Source organism: Petaurus breviceps, unplaced genomic scaffold, assembly GCF_028583685.1.
Source record: "Petaurus breviceps papuanus isolate PSGF00001 unplaced genomic scaffold, PetGlider_PUasm1.0 90784, whole genome shotgun sequence".
Taxonomy (NCBI): Eukaryota; Metazoa; Chordata; class Mammalia; order Diprotodontia; family Petauridae; genus Petaurus; species Petaurus breviceps.
In genome coordinates, this window is record NW_027187345.1 from 7694823 (window position 1) to 7716165 (window position 21343).

Genomic DNA, 21343 nt, shown 5'->3' on the forward strand with positions numbered 1-21343 from the left:
ACCACTATCTTTGCCAAGAAAACCCCAAATGGGGTCATGAAGAGTTGGATATGACTGAAATGAATGAACAACAAAGTCTGATTAAGAGGTGATCCTTCTCCTTGTAAATTGCTCCAACAGACTGTCTCTACAATTGCCCCCACTCCCAGCCCTAACATTTAATCATTCCTTCCCTGATGCTCACAAACATGCCTATGTCACATTTAAAGTGCAACAATAACTTTGACCCAATCATATCTTTAAGTTCCATTTCTATACTAACTGCTTACCCTGTTCCCTCCCCATCATCCATGATACCATACTGAGGTTGACTTGATAACTGATGAATCCTTGCCTAGAACTGCCTTATCACCAGAAGTTCCAGGATGCTGTTCATCTCTTTTCTGGATTATTTTCTCATCTGCTCCCTCTCCAAGTGGGCGGCCACCACCACTTTCCACTTCCCCTCTATATGTTGCTTTTCCCAATTAGAATATAAGCTCTGTGTGAGTAGGGCCTATCTTTGTTTTCCAATTTTTGTATACACAGTACCTGGCACATACTAAGTATTCTATCTACCTATCTGTATGTCCAGACATTCATCTGTCCATCCATCTATCTATTTATCTGATTGTCTGCCTTTTCCCTTTCAAAGCCAAATGCCTATTAAAAGCCATCTACCATCCTCACTGCTTCCATTTTCCCTCCTTTCAACTCAGATGGAATCTGGTTTCTGGCTTCAGAACACAAAATTCAGAAATTGCTTTCCAAAGTCATTAGTGTTTTCTTAATGCTCATATCTGATACAATTTTGCCTCAGGCTTCCTCTTTCTTGACCTCTCTGCAGCATCTGACACTTTCATCTTGGTCTGGCTACTCTCCTCTGGGGTTTTTGTGGCACTGCTTTTTCTTGGTTTCCTCTTCCCTTTCTGGCCATTCCACAATCTCCTTTGCTGGCTCATCATCCAATGAAGTTCCCTAACTATGGGTCCAATCCAAAGCTTAGCCCTGGATCATCTTCACTCTCATATGACAGCTCCCACGGGCACAATGATCATCTATGCAGAGAGAGTCCATAGATATTCATGATCTATGATTTTACAAATGGAGGAGAAAAAGGGACAGATGTCCAAGATGGACTCAATCCCATACCTCTCTAGATCTTGGCCTTTCCCCTAACAATTCCCAAATATTCTTTTAATACAGAGACTGCAGAAATATTCTCTATTCCAGCTTCTGTAGGAACAGGAAATCAGAAAAGGAACTAATTACAGTTCTTTCAAGTTCAAGGATTTGGCAAATGCCTCCAAATTGGCCAATTAGCATAATGTGCAATATTCTTGGGCAATATTTCCAGGTACATTAACATTGTGCTTTAATTTAATGAGGAGATCTGGCTGAAATCACTGAAATGAAGCCACTCATTTAAAGAATTGCTGGTTTTGAAATAACCAGAACACAGATGCTTTTTCCTCCTGGAGAATGCTTTATAACCTATATCTAATAGACAAAAATGTTTTGTAAATGTTTAACCATGTTATTTTCTCTGAGGAACAGATGGAAAAATAAATGAATAATTGTAGATATATTTCAGGCTGCAAAGTACTATGAGTTCCAAGCATTATTAGTTATGATTGAGGCCAAAGCTTCATTGACTTAAAAAAATTTACTGAAATATTTTCCTTATTAATCTGCCATCCTCTTTTCTCCATCTATGACTGAACATACAAGCTCAATCTGCAAGGGTGGTCCAGCTATTCAATCTCCAAAAACTGCTAACTATTTCTATGCAAATTATATTTCCCGGTCATAAATTCCTTAGTATGTTCCAATTATATGCTTCTAATTAAAGCTAGAGATGGTAGACTAGAATAAATCTAAGGAAGAAGCATACTGATAGAAACTTAATGAGCTACAGTTTTAAGGGTATCTTGTAGTGGGTTTTAGATTTGGATGATCTGACTGTGTAAAGGTTTTGACTCTCATTCCTTTCACCTCATTGCCTTAAAGAAACCAAACATGAGGAATAAGAGGAGTGAGGGAACAGGAAGCAGGCTATAGGAGGGCAATCCTTAGTGAAGGAAATGAGACAGAACACAAAGAAGGATTCATGGGGCCAGACAACAAAAGGAGTTCCAGATACTTGTCCCTCTGTAGGTCAGGAGTCCTGAAACTGACTAACAGGAAATGGACGAGGCAAGACTGGAACATGGAGAAATTAGCATCTGTCTGTTCTGTGACCCAGAAGACAATCTTGATTTAGAATGCTATGGCTGGCAGTCTTAAATCAATGTGATATTGATATTCAACATTATACTCATTTTACAAACCTTGAGGTGACTTAGAAATGTGTGAATTATTATTTCTACTATTCCTATACAGATGCCTCATTATGGTGTGCAGGTGACCTTGGATTGTTGAAAGCTATAGGTGCTGAGTTTTGGAGTCAGGAAGATCTGGATACGTCCCCTTAGAGGGTTCTGGTGAGGCTCAAATGAGACATTATAATCAAGGCGCTTTGCAAACCTTAAAGGGCTAAGTACTTGTCAGTACTTAGTCAGTACTGTAAACAGAGCACAAGCACTGGCAGGTTCTACCACGCAGGAAAAGTTCCAACAACTGGTCTGGCCACTGATTATGAATTTGTCATCCAAGAACGAACACAGTGCCTGGCACACTGTAGGTGCTTAATAAATGTTTACGGATTGGCCCGTGTACCCAGGTTTGAAAAGGCTCTACTATGGAAGGTTAGCCACCGAGTGGGGGTGAGGTGGGGTGGTTAGTAATTTTAATAACTGAAATTGAAACACAGTTGGAGTGTAAGCTGTAGGGAAGAAACGCACACAGAGAAATTACTTATTCTTTAAAGCATCAAAGAAGTATACTTAACATTTATATTAATAAAGGACCTAGTATCAAACTAAAGGTCTAGCCCGACCATAAAAAACTCATCAACTTTAAATAGAAAGGACCCAGAGAACCTTGTAAGGACAGAGAAAAAAAAATTATCTGAGTCACAAACTTCCTCTTATGAATTATACAGATATATACCCACACAGAGGTATACATATTTGTGTGTGCATATATGTATATGCACATGTATGTACATATGTTTGGGAATAGAAACACATACACTCATACATGTATGCATATATGGAGATAGACACAGAGAAACCTAGATTGTAATTGATATATGGAAGAACTCCAGTTGAGTAGAACTTCTCTACTAATGCAGATTATCAACTGCTCAACAACATCAGTCTTAAGAGAGCTGCCTGGGACTCAGATATTAAACAACTTGCCCAAGGTCAGAGCCAGCATATATTAGAGTCAGGACTTAAACCCAGTTCTCTCTCACCGAGGCCAGCAATCTATCTACTACACCACACTTTTCTCTACTGTGTATATCCTTTGGAAACATATTCATATGAACCATCTTCCTTCTCCAGAAAATACATGGCTATTGGTCAATGTGCTGAAGAGACGACACCTAGGTAACTTATGTATGTGGTATGAAAATTTCCTGTCTTTTCCAGGGACATGTGCAGCCAACTTTGAAATAAGATTTCTAAATAACACCCTTAGCATGGATATCCTGGAGAAAATCTTGATAACAAGAGAACATAGAAAGGAATTAGGCAGCTGAACTCAAGGAAGGTTCGAATAGGAGTAAGAATAAGATATAGAAACTGACCTGTATCAAGGCAAGAGAAATAGAATCATTTAGGTGGGAAAAGGAAGTGTGCCTCTGGTGTAGATGTAAGAAGAGCCAGAGGAAGAACAACAAGAAGTTGAATGATATGTGCAAAAGGGTGAAAGGAAGGGGAAACTTGGCAATAGCCCTCTGAATAGAGGACAAGAGGTGAGAAGCAAAATGACACCCGGCCAGGAGGTCCTCCTCACAGATTATAGGTCAAGTCTAGTCTGTTTCCTGACCCAGGGCAGAATTCGCTACTCCAATTCCAAAAGTGTTGCAATCTCAACCAACTGGCCAGCTTTCATTTAAGGCCAAGTGTATTGTAGGAAGAAAAAGAAATGGGAAAAGTGCAGGGATTTTTTGTAACTTTCCACCAATGCACTGAAGATTTAACCCATGAATATGGAGTGGGGGATTCAAGGGAAGCAATCACTTTCTTTGGATCACAATGACTTCTGTAGAACCTTTAACAGACATCCTAAGGTGAAGGTGTTGTGGATGCTCTTTTTGACTTGTGGTGGGTGCTAACATGTTAATAGATATAATGTTAACATCTCATTTACAGTGTGGTTTGGGGTGTAAATGTTAAAATTCCTCACTGATCTAACCAAGCATAAATCACTTAACAGGATGAGTGGAAATGGTTTTGACTTAAACCCACATGGTTTGGATTAATGCACCTCAGTGAAGGTCCATAAGAAACAAGTTTGTAGCTTTGAATCCCTAAGTAAGGGTGGAGGCTTAAACAAAAAAATATCACTGCTCAATTTGGAAATAGCATCTCTGGCCTGAACCTGATTCAACAGGAAACTAAACATTCAGCACATACTTTTACAGAAGAGGGAGGAGAAGAGAAAACAAAATGAGCTGAACTGAAACGTGAGAAAGTACAACATAGCAATTCCTTTCCTGGGTGGGTCAGCATCTCTCCTTTTACATCCCCCCAATCCAATAACTCTCCACCCAAGCCATTAGCCGTGAATGACCTCATTGGTTTCCTAAACACACTCCAGCAGTCTTCCTGCTCTCCCAGTGTCAAGCCAAGCAATGATGTCAACAGTGCACCTGTGTGAGTGATGTGGTCCAGGGTCAGGGTCACAGGGCTCAGAGATAAAAGCCTCTCTCCATCAGTGTTAATGAAATGAAGCTTTTGTTTTACTGCTCATCTCTTCGGTTTAATTTTCCTGGAAAGACTTCCTCATTTTAAAGGGATCAGAGTCAAGTACAACAAGAGGTTACCACCATATCTACAAGTAGTGTTTCCACAAAGACCCCTTTCAAATACTTCACCATTAAGATTTTAGGGAGGGGGTGGGGGAAGGGGAGACATAGTAGAGTGCTGAAGAGAAGGCAGGTATGTGGTATCTTATTCTGGAAGAGCTTAGGGAAGATGAGTAGCAACCCACTGGCTATTCAGCCTTGTTAGTGTAAAGCGATTATTCCTAAAAGTTCTTGTACTGAGTGGAGAGGTTATTTAACCCCCAATGTGTTGCCCTGATTTAGCTAAGCTCTATACACTTTCTCTTATTCCTCTTCCTATGGATAAAGGAAAAAAACAAGTTATTTACACTTCAAAGCCCTGTTATAACCCTGAACATGACAGATATTTAATAAATATTGAATCTTCAATAATATTATTCTATTTCCTTCTCTTTTACTTCATGAAAGTACAAATTAACTAATTTAAAATTTAAAAATTTTAAATTTAAAAGAACCTGGGGCAAATAGTGAATAGAGTGCCGGCCCTGGAGTCAGGAGGACCTGAGTTTGGACCCGGCCTCACATACTTAACATGCACACACACAAAAAAACTTAGCTGTGTGACCTTGGGCAAGTTACTTAACCCCAATTGCCCTCCAAAAAGCAAAAAAATAAAAATAAATTTTCCTTAGAAGTCATATCAAAACATAATAAACTCTAACAGCTTAAAACTGAACTAAGATTTTCAGGCCATCATGTATATAAAAACTGACAATATATAAAAAAAAAAAAAGATGTATCAAAACCCACATCTCCCACCCCCACCCAGTGATACTAGTTTTGAATGTCATATGTAACAATGATAAATGTAGTAATTTAGTATGCTTTTTGAGTACCATACACTGTATGCTTTAAAAGTATTTTGAAAATATAATAGTCATTTTAGAATGATGGGATTAGAAGAAATCTTCAGGGTCATTTATTTTGTTTTTCTACCATAATGGTAACTGTTTTGCCTGTTTCTCTAAAATGTTTAAAAAGATGTACTGAATGGATGGACCAGACATTTTACACAAGTTTTACTAGAATAACAAAATTTGTTGCAAACCACTGGGTGACATTTACTAGGAGCAAATGAAAAACGGCTTTTTGGGAAGAAAACAACTAATTAGTACAAGACAGAGAAGGACGAACTATGTATTATTAGCACAGTAGAATGAGGTTTACAAGTTGTAAGTGTAAGCTGAATGCCAATCAATTATGAGCAATTGGTGTAATGCTCTATAGTATGTTATATAGATGTGAGCATCACCACATTCATCACTACTTTAGGTCTTTATCATTAACAGTGAAGTGATTTGGACTCTACCAATTAAGAACAGAGCTCAACAGGGACACAACTCAACTGATGAAGTGGCTGAAAAGGAGACTATGAGGGAAAGAAAGCTTGTAGAACATGAAGGAAGAGAAAGGCTTACCTTCCTTTTTTTTCTCCCTTTAACATCTAAAAGTACTCACTGGACTCCCAGTTACACTGATAGCCTCTCTACCCAATACAAAACAAAACTGTATGAATGACGTGGTGCTGAGATGATGTGCACTATTTTTCACTGTTGAAAAGAGAGGCTAACAGGTGAAAGGGGAGGGGTGGAGGCGATGATCCCAAGATGGTATGACTGAGAATACCAGAGAAGAGGCTCAGTAATTGGATTATAAATAGTTTTGCTTCTTTGAGAACTACTTTGCAATGATATAGATATTGGTATTTGCCTGGTTTCCATCCACTTTAAAGTAATAAGAGGAGATACAGCTGAGGTGTAAGGAGGAAAAAAAATTACAGAAGAGCAGAATGGCCCCTACTCCTTCCTTGCAATTTAGCGTTTTTTAGTATGTATTATGTGTACAGGCACTCAAAAATTGATATGATGACTAACTGGTAGTGACTTCTATCCCTCCCATTAAGTAGCACACCATTTTCTTGACCTTACTAGAGAGAAGCAGCATTGTTTACTAGAAAGATCTCTGGATCTGGAATCTGATGACCTGGGTTCAGATCCCAGCTCTGTCACTAGATGACTTTGTGACCCAGGATAAGTTGTTTTCCTTTTCAAGAGTCAGTTTCCTCCACAATGAAATGGGTGGGTCGAAACCAGACGACCTATAAGAGCTCTTTCAATTCTATACTAAGATCTTTCCTTCCATCCTCTCGAGCATCACCTCTATTTTATTGCCTACATTTACCACTCAAGAAGTAGCAGTTACAATCACTGTCACATTTGTTCAAATGGGATTAAAAAAAAAAACCAATCAATGCTCTTCCCGTATTAGGAAATTCTGGTGGGAAGTGAAGAAATTCACTCCCTGCACACTCACTGCTTCCTGATTGCGTCCTTAGAAAGCATTCCTCTCTCTAAGGCCACAATGTCCCTGTGACACAGCTTCCTCGAGTCCAGAAACTCTTTTTCGTCAGGAACTACTTCCTTCCTTGCTCCTCACGTTCCATTGTCCCAGAGGAATTCCACAACAATAAACCCTACTCTCATCACCATTCCTCAAATGTGCTGCTATGGGAGGAAATCAGGCTGTGTTCTGGGAAGAGGAGATAACTGAGAACTCTCTCTTCCGGAAATTCAGTGAGTCTCTTATTCCCTATTCTTGGGCCATTCCACACATTCATGTTGTAGCTAGTCATAACTCACAGTGATGTCAGAGGCAGTTTGGCTATTGTTCAAAAGCAAGATGGAGCTGGAGATCAAAGGCTAACCTTAGAAGCTTCTAATTTCTCTAGATATGTTTTGGTTTTCTCACAGACAGTAAAAAGAACAGACCATATATTAATTCTACACATTTTGTAGTTAAAAATAAAGAAAATTGGCATGTTCAGCCAATAACTGCTATAGACTTTGTATGTTTTCTTTTGTATGTTTGCTAAAGCTTTTCTACCACTATTAAACTCACTTCTGGCTACTTATATCTAGACTAAGAATCTGTTGACAGAAGGGACTGTGTTCTGTACAATTCTGTATTCTCTCCAGACCAAGCACCTATGCAACCCCAAATACAGAACTAGTCCCTAGGCAAGGCAGCTAATCTCTGTTTTTCCCATCCCTGCTTTGGACGCCCTCCTTTGTCCTTCCTTCTAAACCTACCCAGGTGTGTAGTGGCCTCAGGGCTGAGTGGCTCTGCAAGGCATCATCCCATGTTGGCCTGCTCATCCTGCTTCGAAATATGGACATAGCCTTCCTTTTAATGTACTTCATACCCTCCCATCTTATGCCTCTTCAGTTTTTGCCCACCCTATGCTTCTTCCTTAGTTAAGACTGGCAAATCAATTAGGGCTTATATGACAAAATGCTAATATGTTAATGTGTCACTCCTGCCATGGAACACATGTGAATTAACTAAGGAGACTTCTAGAGAAATGTTTAACACAAAGAAGTCATTTCAAGTGGTGTGGTGAGCCAGCAGGACATATTAGTTGTAGATAGTCCTTTTCCCACCCTTCAGATAAACAGGTAGCCTCTCATTTCATACATGCATATGGGATTGGCTGAGTTGGATCCCCTACGGTGACTTGAGCAAAGTCTTTTTACCTCACAAGGCCTCGGTTCCATGGTCTTAAAAATGAGGGGGTTGGAGTAGATGCCCTCCAAGGCCCCTGGGTAGGTTTAGATGTAGCTCTAAATTTATATTCTATAATTTAATGAGAATAGAACACCATATTCTCTGTGGCATTTCATCTTCATTTTCACTGAATATTTAATTTTTTTTTTCAAAATACCTGCAAGCTGTAAAATATCCCTTATATAGATCTTTTCTTTCCTTGCCTAGTTTTTTTTTTCCTTCAGGATTTCCAACTACTTAAACATGAGGAATGAATATAAAACAATATTATTTCCATTTTGTGGGGCAGCTAGGTGACGCAGTAGAAAGAACACTGGATACAGAATCAGTAGTTCACCTTCATGAGTTCAAATTTGGCCTTAGATACTTCCTAGCTGTGTGACCCTAGACAAGTCACTTAACCCTGCTTGCCAGAGTTTCCTCATCTGTAAAATGAGCCGGAGAAGGAAGTGGCAAACCACTCAAACCACTCCATTATCTTTGCCAAGAAAACTCCAAATGGGGTCACAGAGAGTCAGACACAACTGAAAAATGACTGAATGTCATTTTGCAACTGAAGGAATGAATATAAATACGGCAAAGTAATTTGCCCAAGACACCATGGCTACCAAGTGGCGGAGATGGGGAGTGTGAAAGCAGCTTTAGATTCTGGGCCATCGTACATTGTATCTGTGTTTATGTATTGGCTCTGTTACTTGCTACCCATGAGACCTTGGACAAGTAACGTCATCTCTCTGGGGCACTTTCCTCATTTATAAAAGGAAGAGACTGAACCAGATGTCCCTTCCCAGTCATACCTGGCGATTCTCTACATTTAACCCAGACATTCTCACTAAAGGACTGCTGCTCATTACACTGTCCCAGGCTAATTTACAATATGGAATCATTTCTATGGATTGTTTGATTTCCTCTGCTTCATAGGATGAGAGTTCTATTCCTTGTTTTATCAGTAACAGGATAACTAATAAAGTGCTAAGTTTAAGAAAAAATAAAGTCTAGGTGCTCATCAATTTCCTTTGAATTTGGTTCAATTTTCTAAACAATTCTACTAGTTTGAAGTATGGGACTACTTTTACCATGAATAATGCCTCACCTTTTAGTGAAACCCATACGGATCAGTACCCAGTAGATATTTATAAATGGATGCTGAATCAACTAAGTTTGGGCATGAAAGACGTTTTAAGAAGTCAGATCTACTATCAAAGCACAAAGATCTGCTAGCAGTAGGGTTAAGTAATGTGCCAGAGGTTCTGATAGAGTGATCTGAGTGATGGCGGCACAGTTGGCCATGTATGCCTATTTAATGGGGGGGAGGAGGGACTGTTTTGAAGGATAATAGTCATTTGCATATCTAAGTAATGGTATGCTTATTACAAAATTAGGTACATTACTTTACTCAATTCAACAGCCACTTATTAAGCATCTATCATGTATTCTTATCACCTCATCAGATGCTAGAGGTACAAAGATGAAAAATGACTTAGTCCCTCTTCTCAAGGATCATAATGCTCTTAGACATAAATTCAATAATAAAAATACATGAAAACAACCTGCTCTGGATAGTTTGCATACTATTCCTTTTTTAAAAAATTTATTTCAATTCACTTTATTTTTTTTTTTTGAGGGGATAAGGCAGGACAATTGGGGGTAAGTGACTCGCCCAAGGTCACATGGCTAGTAAGTATCAAGCGTCTGAGGCTGGATTTGAACTCAGGTCCTCCTGGCTCCAGGGCCGGTGCTTTATTCAATGTGCTACCTAGCCACCCCATTTGTGTACTATTCTTAAAGATAAATTTAATCTTCCCAAGTTATTTTATCCTCTGTAAACAATTAAATACTCAGTGTAAATTACATTTCAGGTATTAAATATGAGATCTAAACAATTTTTTTCATAACTTGATAATAGAAATTAAAATTATTTTTGATATAGGAAGTAACAAGAGTTCTCAAGGCAATATAAACCTCAATTTCCCCTGGGCCTGTATGATTTCCAAAGAAGACAATAGAATTGGAGGAATTCAATTTTAATAAAAACAAGGGATGGAAAAAATTTGTGGGACACCTCACTCACTCACCGTTCCAACCAATGGGTAAATGAACCCAGCACCAATACTGGCCCGGACGTCATTAATAGGTAAAATGAAACCAGTTGGGACCCCTTTCTTCTCAGGCTCATGGGAAAGAGATAAATGGGTTTTTGCCATGCAAATGGGCAAATTTCCAAAACCCTGAAAGAAAAGAAAGGAAATCTGTGAATGTGTATATTTCTTAAAGAACCAAAATACTTCTCTATACTTGTTCAATCTTAACTTGCATTTAGAAAAAGACATGATGAATGTCAATCCTGTGCTAGGCAACCAGTAGGTGTTCAATAAATACTCACTGACAGACTGCTATCAGGGTACACATTTTCATTTTGGCCTAATCACTATATATGAAGCTGAGAGCATCTTAATATCTCATCCTTTTGAGAGCTAAATACCCTTTATACATAGATTTGTGACAAGGTGTGTTTGATTTCAGAAAGGAGGTCTACTCTTAAAGGCTGTCAATATGCTATTTATAGAAAGGTGATCTGGACAAAGGAATCCTTCAACAAGAGACTGTTAGTCATGTGCTTACTAATTCTGAATATATCAGGATGCAAAGGGTCCCCACTGTGTTAACTTATGAGTCATGGCTTTTTGATCTTCAGTTATACTCTAAGAACTAGAATGAGGTCACTCATTAAAACTTCTTATTTTCAAGGACCAAGGGCTAAACTTGAGTCCCAAAGGTGAAAGGGCAGGAAGTCACATGTGGCGTCTGACAAAAGGACAGTGTACCCAAGCACGGTTTTGATTAAATAGCATATAGTGCCCCCTTTTAGAAATGCTTTCCTAATTAATTACAACTCCAAAGTTGACACATAACTTTTAAAATTCATTTCCTCAATTGGCCCAGACAAAGGAGGAAAATAAAAAACCTAAAAATCATGCAGAGGTAGAAAAATTAAAATTTCTTCCAATCAAGCCCAGAATTTGTTTTTGTAAGCTTACTGAGAATTATGAACATAACTGTCTCTTCAAAAGATGGCCTGCCCCACTTTTGCAGACTGAAAAGCCTCTTGCCAAGGAGTAACTGGATGTGAGGCATTCCATAGCCCTTGAGATCAATGCAATCACTCCATCACTGTCACTCTACAGAACATGAAAGCAAAATCTCAAGTGGACCAGCAAAGTACAGAGACCATTCTAAGAATACTTGATTTGCTTATGAAACATGGAAAGTCTTGGGCAAGAACCCTGGCTAAATCCAACGTCTCCGTAGTAACCATTTTTCACCGATGGTATAAAAAAAAGACAAATGGTGATTAAAACAACAGGGTAAGGAGATGAGAAATTCAAGTATAAGGGCTATGCACAGATGCAGAACAAAGTGTCTGAGCCTGCCCATGCCTCTTCCCATCCTTTTCTTGTATGAGAATACTACGTTCTACCAGCCTCTGTAAGGAAAAGAAAAGACACTTGGCTTGGTTGACTCTTTTGGGTATAGGCGAATGCAAAAATATCTCTAGGACCACAGAATCCCTGCTATAATCAGCTAGATTATTAGTCCTACTGAACAAAAGGGCCAATCAAAGGCCTCTAAATACTGTGGTATGGCAAGTTCCCATGTGTAATGGGAATGCAAATTTGGAAGATCTTCCCTGCCCCTAGGCTAAAATGCACCTGAAGCCTGGGGAGGGAGGCTTGTTTTTCAGTAGATACTTTTTGATTGGCCAGTGAGTCAATAAGGTTGTTACATTCTCTGAGCCAGGAGAAGGCTATATAAGCCCTGATGTGTTGAGAAGTGTTCTGTGATTTGATCTGAATTCTGGGAAGCCGTTGTTGAGAGTCCCCCGGCTTTGAAAAACCCAGATGTGGAAACCCAGATGTTGACTGGGTATGGATGTATTGGTTGGACAGTTTGGAAATCTGTCTACTTGATGTTTCTGTCTTGATAATTATGCCTGTACACTTTGAAGTTCGGGGTGCTGACCTTTTGCCCTGAACAAGGTAAACAATATATGGTCTGACTGATTAAAGTAAGCTTGTTAACCCATTTTGAGTTGCTTTCCTTTAATAAAGCAGATCCAAGAACCTGTGTTGGCAGACACCCTGGGGAAGCCGGGGAGCTTGCTGTTACACCATGTCACCTGATGCAGGACTTTTGGGGAGTAATACGGTCAAACCAACCAAGAGAATCCAAACTAAACATCATGGTCTCAACATGCTAGATTCCTATTTATTCATGCCTGGGTAATGCTAACATTTCAGTGTCCTAGCCTGTGGGGGTAGTTAGAGTCACAGATAACAACTGATTCTAAAACCAGACTCCAAGGCCAACGTTGATCTGCTGAGTGACAAAGACTTGATCCATCATCTTAATTCAGTTTAACAAGCATTTATTAAATGCCTACTATGTTAAAGGCACTGCAGATACAAAGATTAAAAAAAGAATGTAATCTCTGCTCTCATTTGGTAGAGGGTTGGGACAAGTACAAAAATAACTATAAGGCAGATAAGAAAATGATTAAGTGCCTAAAAGAAGCCAAATCGAACAATCAAGGATGTTCAAGGAGGGTGACCGTCAGCTAGACTTTGGGGAGAAGTTTAACACCTGAGTTGGACCTTCCAAGAGCTGATCATGTTAATATCTGGAAAAGGATGGGATCGAGGAGTGTCCTTGTCAGGCAAGGGAGACACACATGAAGAAACAACAAGTGAAAAGAACCTTAGAAAATTTTGACCAAGCAACAGTGAGCAGTCTTAACTTGCAAGAAAATACACCAAGCATGGCACTTATGATGAAACATTTGACAGGTAGGTAGGTGGAGGGCCTTGTATAAAGATGGTCAAGCAGTAATGATAGATGCAAAGGATGGCAGCTGGAATTCACAGTGTTTTAAGTTTTCAAAGTACTTTATGGAATGCTGTTTCATTTGATCCTCACAACTCTGGAAAGTAGGTATTATTATTGTCCCCAATTTACAGATGAGGAAACTGAAGTTAAGTTACTTGCCCAGGATCAGGAAGGCAGTAAGTGCTGGAGGTCTAGTCTGAATTCCTGTTTTTTTGATTTTAGGTCTAGTGCTTTCCATTTTGCTACTTAACTGAGGGCTCCATTGAGGTGAGATAGCATAAATTTGTAGCCGACTGAGTTCAGGACGTTTTTATAATTTCCTAGCCTTACCCAAATAGGAACAGAGAAGGTAAGAGGTTAAGGGTTATTTAAACTGACAATCACCAAAGCAGAAGTAACACAAATTCAGTCACTGGTTTTAGGGATTCAGATGCAAATTAGTCAGACTTGCAAAATGGATAATATCTTTAGCAATAATTCTATGAGGACCCCTCCCCCCTTCTAATTTTTAATTTATTCAACATTTTCAGCCAAGGACCTTATAGTAGGTACTTGTTGAAAATGAAAGCAGATTAAAGAAAGTTCAGTTAATATAATCTAGACAGACACCTGCAAATTTCAAGCTTCAAAATTAATGTTTTGAGAATGCCCGAGTCAAGTTTTTATGACACCCTCCTACCTCCCCCACATTACTTTTACCTGTTGTGTGTAACGATCTATTTTAGACTGTGCCTCAGGAGAAAGCTCGATATCTTGGGCTCCATAGACTTTCTGAGCAATGGTTCTTATTTTTTCAACAATGGGAAGCTGTAAAAACACAGAGGGGAATAAAAAAATATATTAACTGCAGCAGACTGACAGAAAAAACTTTTAAAAAGTTTTTTTGTTTTGTATTAAATGAACATACATTTCTCATGTCCCTTTCCCCCCTCTAAAATGATAAAAGACAAACAAAACCCTAGTAACAAATATGTCTAATCAAACAAGACAAATCCTAGGAAGTGGGCGCAAAGATCATAATCAGTACTCTGGATTTCTGATTGGTCGGTACATGGATCAAAGTTCTTAAGTTTTTAAAGTTGTTTGTTTTGACAATATTGGTCCCCCCCCCCCCATAAACTGTTCTCATTCTGCCCCGTATCAGTTGTTTAAGTCTTCCCAAGATTATCTGAACCTATCTATTGTCATTCAAATATCATAATGTGTTCAGGCATTATTAGTGGCATGCTAGGGCCAGCTCCTAACTTAAGAACTGCTTTTAAAATTTTCAGTGTGAACATTTACATCCCAGAAATTGGCAAATGCTACAAATAAGAGCTTGATTTTTTTTAATGTCTAGACTTAAGAAAATGTTATTAATACAGAATAAATTTAAAGGTACATTGTATGTATATTTTCCCTTCCAGAGAGCTGATTGTTAAACATTTGCCAGCACACTCTCACTTGTACCCCACCTCCTTCCTAGGCCATTCCCCAACTAATGTGAATCCCCTCAGTTTCCAGTTCTTTGCCACACTGAAAAGAGCAGAATATTTTTTGTACATATGGGTCTTTTTCCTCTCATAGTTTAATGACTTACTGGGGTGAAAGAATAAAAGTTACAGAGGGTCCCATCAATTTTTACTTTTCCCATCAAGTTTGTTAATAAGATCCTGAAGAACAGCAATGGCAGTACCAATAATTTATCTTAGGCCACAGTCTTGACTTTTTCTATAAACTGTTAATTATATTCTCTCTTAAGGTCATAGGTCAACCCAGAAAGAAGAAGCCTTAAAAGCTTAGTCTGTTTGGAGACTGGATGAATAGCTGCTAGTACCAGAAAATTATAACTCAGAACCACAGGAGGAGGAAATAGTATTTCTTTTATGTGCTTTCATAACAGAATATACAAGAGTTCTCATTAAGAGAATAGTTATAATTTTTATAGTCAATAAAACTTACTATGAAAAAAGAATACAAGCTTAGCTTCTGAACTAAATTTAAACTAAATTTCTGAACTAAATTTAAAGAAAAGGAATACAGGAGGACTGAAGGATTAGCCAATCTTGTCAGGTTCTGATAGGTTTTCCCCTCTGGAATACTATGTTGATACTGACCAGCTGGTACCACAGTGGATATAGGACCAGACTTGGAGTGTAGTACTACAGGAAGTACTTGAATCTAGTACTACTAAGGAAAACCTGAATTCAGATCCTGCCCACTTATTAGCTGTGTGAGCCTTAGCAAGTCACTTAACCTTTCTCAGTCTCAGTTTCCTCATCTGTAAAAAAGGAAGAATAACTACCTACCTCTTGGGGCCACTATAAGGATCAAATGACATAACATATGTAAAGTGCTCTGTCAACCTTAATGGGCTATTTATGTAAGTGCTTGTTGGCATTGAGTCCTGTCTGACTCTTCATGACCCATTTGGGGTTTTCTTGGCAGATATACTGGAGAGGTTTAGCATTTTCTTCTCTAGCTCATTTTATAGAAGAAGAATCTGAGGCAAACAGGGTTAAATGACTTGTTCAGGGTCACACAGCTAGTAAGTGTCTGAGGCCATATTTGAACGCAGCTCCTCCTGACCCCAGGGCTGGCACTCTATCCACTTTGCTACCTAGCTGCTCATCTGCAATGATATGCTGACTTAAATATACTACATATGAATGTGTGACGTCTGAGCCACAGTGTATAAAAGTCTAGAATTGGGACAGCAGCAATAAAATCTACACTCTTAGTATTTTTGAGTAATCATGCAGAGAAAAGGAGAGGCACAGAAGACAGGATATAGGTAAACACTCAGAGTGCTAGCAAATGGTAGACTACGTTGGCTGAACCCAAGTGGGTCTCCAGTCTAGTCTTCCTTCCCCTATACACATTATGTCACCTCTCAGTCAAGAGGATAAGGAGAGAGCAAAAAGGAGGAGTTAGAGAGGTAGGAAGAGAATCAGGAAGGAATAGTATTGATGAAGTTGAGTATTTACTAGGAAGTATAGTAATGATAGAACAGAAATAGGAGAAGTACAGCAATATTAAAAGCTGCAGAAAAAAGACGGAAGATAAAGATTGAACAAAGACCTAGGACTGAGCAATAAGAAGGTCACTCGTGCCTTGAGAGACAACAGTTCAGCAGACAGCAGAAGCAGGGTTGCAAAGGCCTGAAGAGACATACATGCTCCTATCCCTGTGTTTTTGCATTTATCATTCCTGGAATTCACTTTCTTTTCATTTCTGCCTCATAAAATCACTCTCTAGTTAAGCACTACTTTTAAAAAAAAGTTTTACTGATGTCTTATTTTTGCATTACAAATATTTATAGATTACTCTCACTTCCTGAGAAGTCTTTGTTACAACAGTGAAGAAGAATTAATACAGTGGCCTTATCTGAAAGTTCATATAACATTCTGCATCTGTGGAACCCCACCCACCCATTTAAAAAAATTAACACAAATCTATACAAATTTCTTTTAAGTACTATATTCTATATGAAATTTTTCCTGATCTCTCAAATTGTTAGTTCCCTTCAATCCAAACTACCTTTATTTGAACTACTTTTTATTTGTCCTGTATATAGTCTTCTACCCCAAATATAGAGTGCATATGTGTATGTATATATTCATACCTATATATACACACATACAATGAATATTTGGGGTAGAAGACTTTATATATGGTTTAAATACATATAATGTAGACAGGTATACACATACATAATACATACATACATACATACATATGCCTTTGTAATGGAAATGCAAATTTAAAGATCTTCCCTGCCCCTAGGCTAAAGTGCACCTGGAGCCAAGGGTGGGAGGCTTGTTTTTCAGTAGATACTTCTTGATTGGCCAGTGGGTCAATAAGGTTGTTACATTCTCCGAGTCAAGAGAAGGCTATATAAGCCCTGATGTGTAGCTTTGTTTTGGGGCTCACTTTGAGAAGTGTTCTGTGATTTGATCTGAATTCTGGGAAGCCGTTGTTGAGAGTCCCCCAGCTTTGAAAAACCCAGATGTTAATTGGGTATGGATGTAATGGTTGGACAGTTTGGAAATCTGTCTACTTGATCTGTTTCTCTGACTTGATAATTCTGTCTATATACTTTGAAGCTCGGGGTGCTGACCTTTTTCCCCTGAACTAGGTGAATGATACATATCTGACTGATTAAAGTAAGCTTGTTAACCCATTTTGAGTTGCTTTCCTTTAACAAAGCAGATCCAAGAACCTGTGTTGGCAGCAACCCTGAGGATGCTTGGGGTGCTTGCTGCTACAGCCTTCTACTCCAAATAGAATGTAAGTTCCTTGTGGGTAAGGGCTGTTTTATTCTTGGATCATGTTCCCTATTCTACACTGGAGCCAAATTCTTTTGTAGTACCTTGTTTAATTCTAGGCATGACATTTTCGAAGGGATGACAAACAGGGATATGTGAAGAGAAGGGTAGTAATTAGGAAAGCGTGATGGTTCTGCAGATTATATCTGATGAGAACTGGTTGAAGTATCCAGAGATAGCTTGGGAAAAACACTAAAGGGAAGAAAACGCTCTAAATATTCAAAAACATTCTCTCCCAATGGAGAGAAGATAGAACAGATTTGTTCTATGTTCTAATTACTCTGGAGAAAGAAATAGGACAAATAGGTATAAATTACTGCGACTGAGATTTTAATTAAACATAAAGAACATTCCAACATCAGAGATTTCCAATGCTGGAACAAGATTGCTTTGTAAAGAAAGAGTTTTCCATTGACGAAAATATTTAGCAAAGGCTACATGACAATCTTTCAGGGATTTAGCTGAAGACCATAAGATAACAGATCTATGTAGAGCTGGAAGAAACATCAAAGGCATCTTAGTATAGAGGCTGAGGCCCCAGGTCAGGCTGATAGTAGGTGCCAGAGAGGGATATGAATTGAGGTCTAACTTGAGAGTCAGTGTTTGTCCACTAATACCACCTCCCTATAAGGGTGGGATTACTAAAGAGGTTGGAATTTAGACCAGAAGACCTTTAGGGTCCTTTCTTAGAAGATTTAATGACTTTATGTAGAGAAGAAAGTTTAATTGGATTTAAGTCTACAGACATCAAAAGATTATTCCAGAATGAATTCAACAGCTGCCAAAAATTTTAAGAAATCTCAAATTGTTTTAAACATGAGGCAGCTTTTGGAAACCTTTGAAGAAGTGTTGTCATTTGGTCATTCAGTTATGCCTAACTCTTAGTGACCCCGTGGAGCATAGCATGCCAGTGTTGTCCGTGGGGTTTTCTTGGAAAAGATACTCGAATGATTTGCCATTTCCTTCTTTAGTGGATTAAGGCAAACAGAGGTTAAGTGACTTGCCCAAGGTCACACAGTTAGTAAATACCTGAGGCGAGAGATTTGAACTTAGGTCTTCTTGACTCCAGCCCCAGCGGTCTATCCACTGAATCACCTAGCTACCTCACTGAGGCAAGTGGCCTTTCCATAAATACTAGATCATATAAATATTAGCAATAACAAGGTAGGACCCTCAATCCTGCAGACAGGCTTTGAAGTGCTTTCCCTCAACAATATAAGTTAATATGACATCCTCCACAGTTCAATAAATACTTGGAAAAGAACCACGCTTTTAAAGTAATGAAAACTAGTAGATGCCTGCTTTTCTGTCAGCAAGAAGGGAAAAAAAAGCAGAGGAAATTCAGTGGTCATTTTTAACCAGGACAGGCCAGCTCTCCCAAAAACCTTCATTGTACAAAAATAACGGGAAAGACAAAACGAGCAGCTTCCATCCCTCTGACCCTTTCCTGGAGAGGCTATAAAAGTATAGTAGCCTGGTACAACATTATGAGTGATCCTATTAAGAGAAAGGCTTATAATGGAAAGGACATTTTTTTAAAAGGAGGTGGCACTATTTCTGATGCTATGTAGAGGAGGAGGGTCTTTATCTGTCGTTCCTGACATAGAGTATTACCCTCCATCCCAACATATACCCCAACCTTTAAAACTGAACCCTGTTTCCAATTTCATAGACAAGGAAACTAAAGTTCGATACCCACAGTTACAGAGAGAGAAGGTAACAAGTTTGGGTCTCAAGCTTCAGTCGCTTTCCATGAAACTACTACCTTTAGCTGTCAGACCCCTGTTGTCAGCTACTGAAATATTACATACCATACCCCCATGTCATGTTTGGAAATGAAATGTTTTGGCAATTTTTCTTACAATTAGGATCTTTTACAAAGCAAACAAAATTACTTATTGTGATTTACATTCAATTTGGATCCTCAGGTGTGGATAATTAGTAGACGACTAAGGATGAAATGGTAGTGGCTCACATATCCAGCATGTCCCTCCTCCAAATTCCTCTTACTGTAGATGACATGACCTTCCTCCCAGTCACCAAAGTTCATAACTTTGGTTATGCATAACCTAGAACAGAAATTAAACTGTAGCTAGGTGGCCCAATGGATAGAGCACTGGACTTTACTTAAATCTAGCCTCAGAAATTTACTAGCTATGTGACCCTGGGAAAATCACTTAAACCCTGTCTTCTTCAGTCTCCCCAACTGTAAAATTAATAAGAGAGAAAGAACCTACCTTCCCACTGTTTTTGTGAAGATCAAATGAGATCTTTATAAAGTGCTTTGCAAACCTTAAAGAACTATATAAATACTATTATCATGAACTTTTAAATAATGTTTTGATGACTATATTTCAATATAATTGGTTACCTTGGTAATCCTATATATTTTCTGCAATTTAAAACATTCTGAGAAGGGGTCTGTAGGCTTCTCCAGACTGACAAAGGAGCCTAGGAAATGAAAAAATCCCTGCACTAGATTCTTCCCTCTCCCCTTGCTCCTATATTCTAATTAGTCAAGCCTACCACTATAGGTAGGTTCTCCCCTTTTCTTTCTTTTCTTCATTTATATGGCTATCATCCTAGTTGAGACCTCATTACTCCTCTTCTGGATTACTAAAAAAATTTCCTGATTTCCTTGTTTCAAGTCTTTTCTTTATGCAATCTAGCCTCCATGTCACTGCAATGCTCAAAAACCTTTTGTGGGTCCCTCCGTGATTCCCTGTTAATATACTCAGCTATTATTTGCTTAAGGTTCTTCACAGTCCAACTTCAACCTACCTTTCAATTCTCAGTCTTATTATTTCCCTCTGTATACTCTGCTTTCTAGTCAAATGAGACCACATCAGCATAAAGCCATTCTCCTTGCAGTAGATTAAATCACTCTTCATCTTTCCTTTAATTCAATTCAAATTCAAGACTGTTCTGATGCTACTTCATCCATGAAATTTTTCTTGATCCTTCCTCAAAATCCCTTGTACTTAACTCTAGATATTTATACCCTGTCTTTCTCTCCTCTTCCCTCCCCCAAGACAATAAGCACCACGAGGGCAGGGAATATTTTTATTTTGCTCTTCTATCCTCAATGCTTAGTCACAGTGTCTGACATGTAAAAGGTGCTCGATAAAAGCTGGTTGAAATAAATCAAGTTTATAATGGTCTCTTTCTTAAAATATCTTGTTTCAAGACCCTCACCTCCCCAACTAAGTGTGTCCTTTTCAAAATGTTTATTTGGAACAGTCTTCCGAACTCCAAATGTGTCAGGCTGACAATTTGTTGTTTAGTTGGGCTTTCTTTACTAAGGCCAAACCACTGCCGTGTACAGACAACTAACAAGGGAAGGAAATAAGCATTTATCAAGCACCCACTATGAGCTAAGCCCTTTTACAAATATCTCATTTGATCCTCCCAATAACCATGTTAGATGGATGCTGCCATTATCCCCACTTTACATATATGAAACTGACAAGGGGTTTTATTTTCATGAGTTGGGATGGAGACGAGGGTCACACAGCTAGTAAGTCTCTCTGGATGAATTTGAATTCAGTTCTTCCTGACTCTGATAATGCAAGCTGAACATCAGGTATGTGATTATGTGAGTAAGGTATGAAACACACCCCCCCCCCCCCCACATGAGTTCAATTGTAATTCA

General features: G+C 38.7%; 1 protein-coding gene across 2 annotated transcripts in view; it reads right to left on the reverse strand.

The window, feature by feature from the left end:
- Positions 1 to 21343, reverse strand: part of MTHFD1L (methylenetetrahydrofolate dehydrogenase (NADP+ dependent) 1 like) — a 225223-nt gene that overhangs the window by 47544 nt on the left and 156336 nt on the right. For both annotated transcript variants that reach the window (XM_069069685.1, XM_069069684.1), the window contains exons 25-26: positions 14084 to 14191; positions 10576 to 10728 (exon numbers count right to left, since the gene is read on the reverse strand). In XM_069069685.1, the coding sequence (XP_068925786.1) occupies positions 10576 to 10728; positions 14084 to 14191 (261 nt within the window). The remainder of the gene's footprint in view (positions 1 to 10575; positions 10729 to 14083; positions 14192 to 21343) is intronic.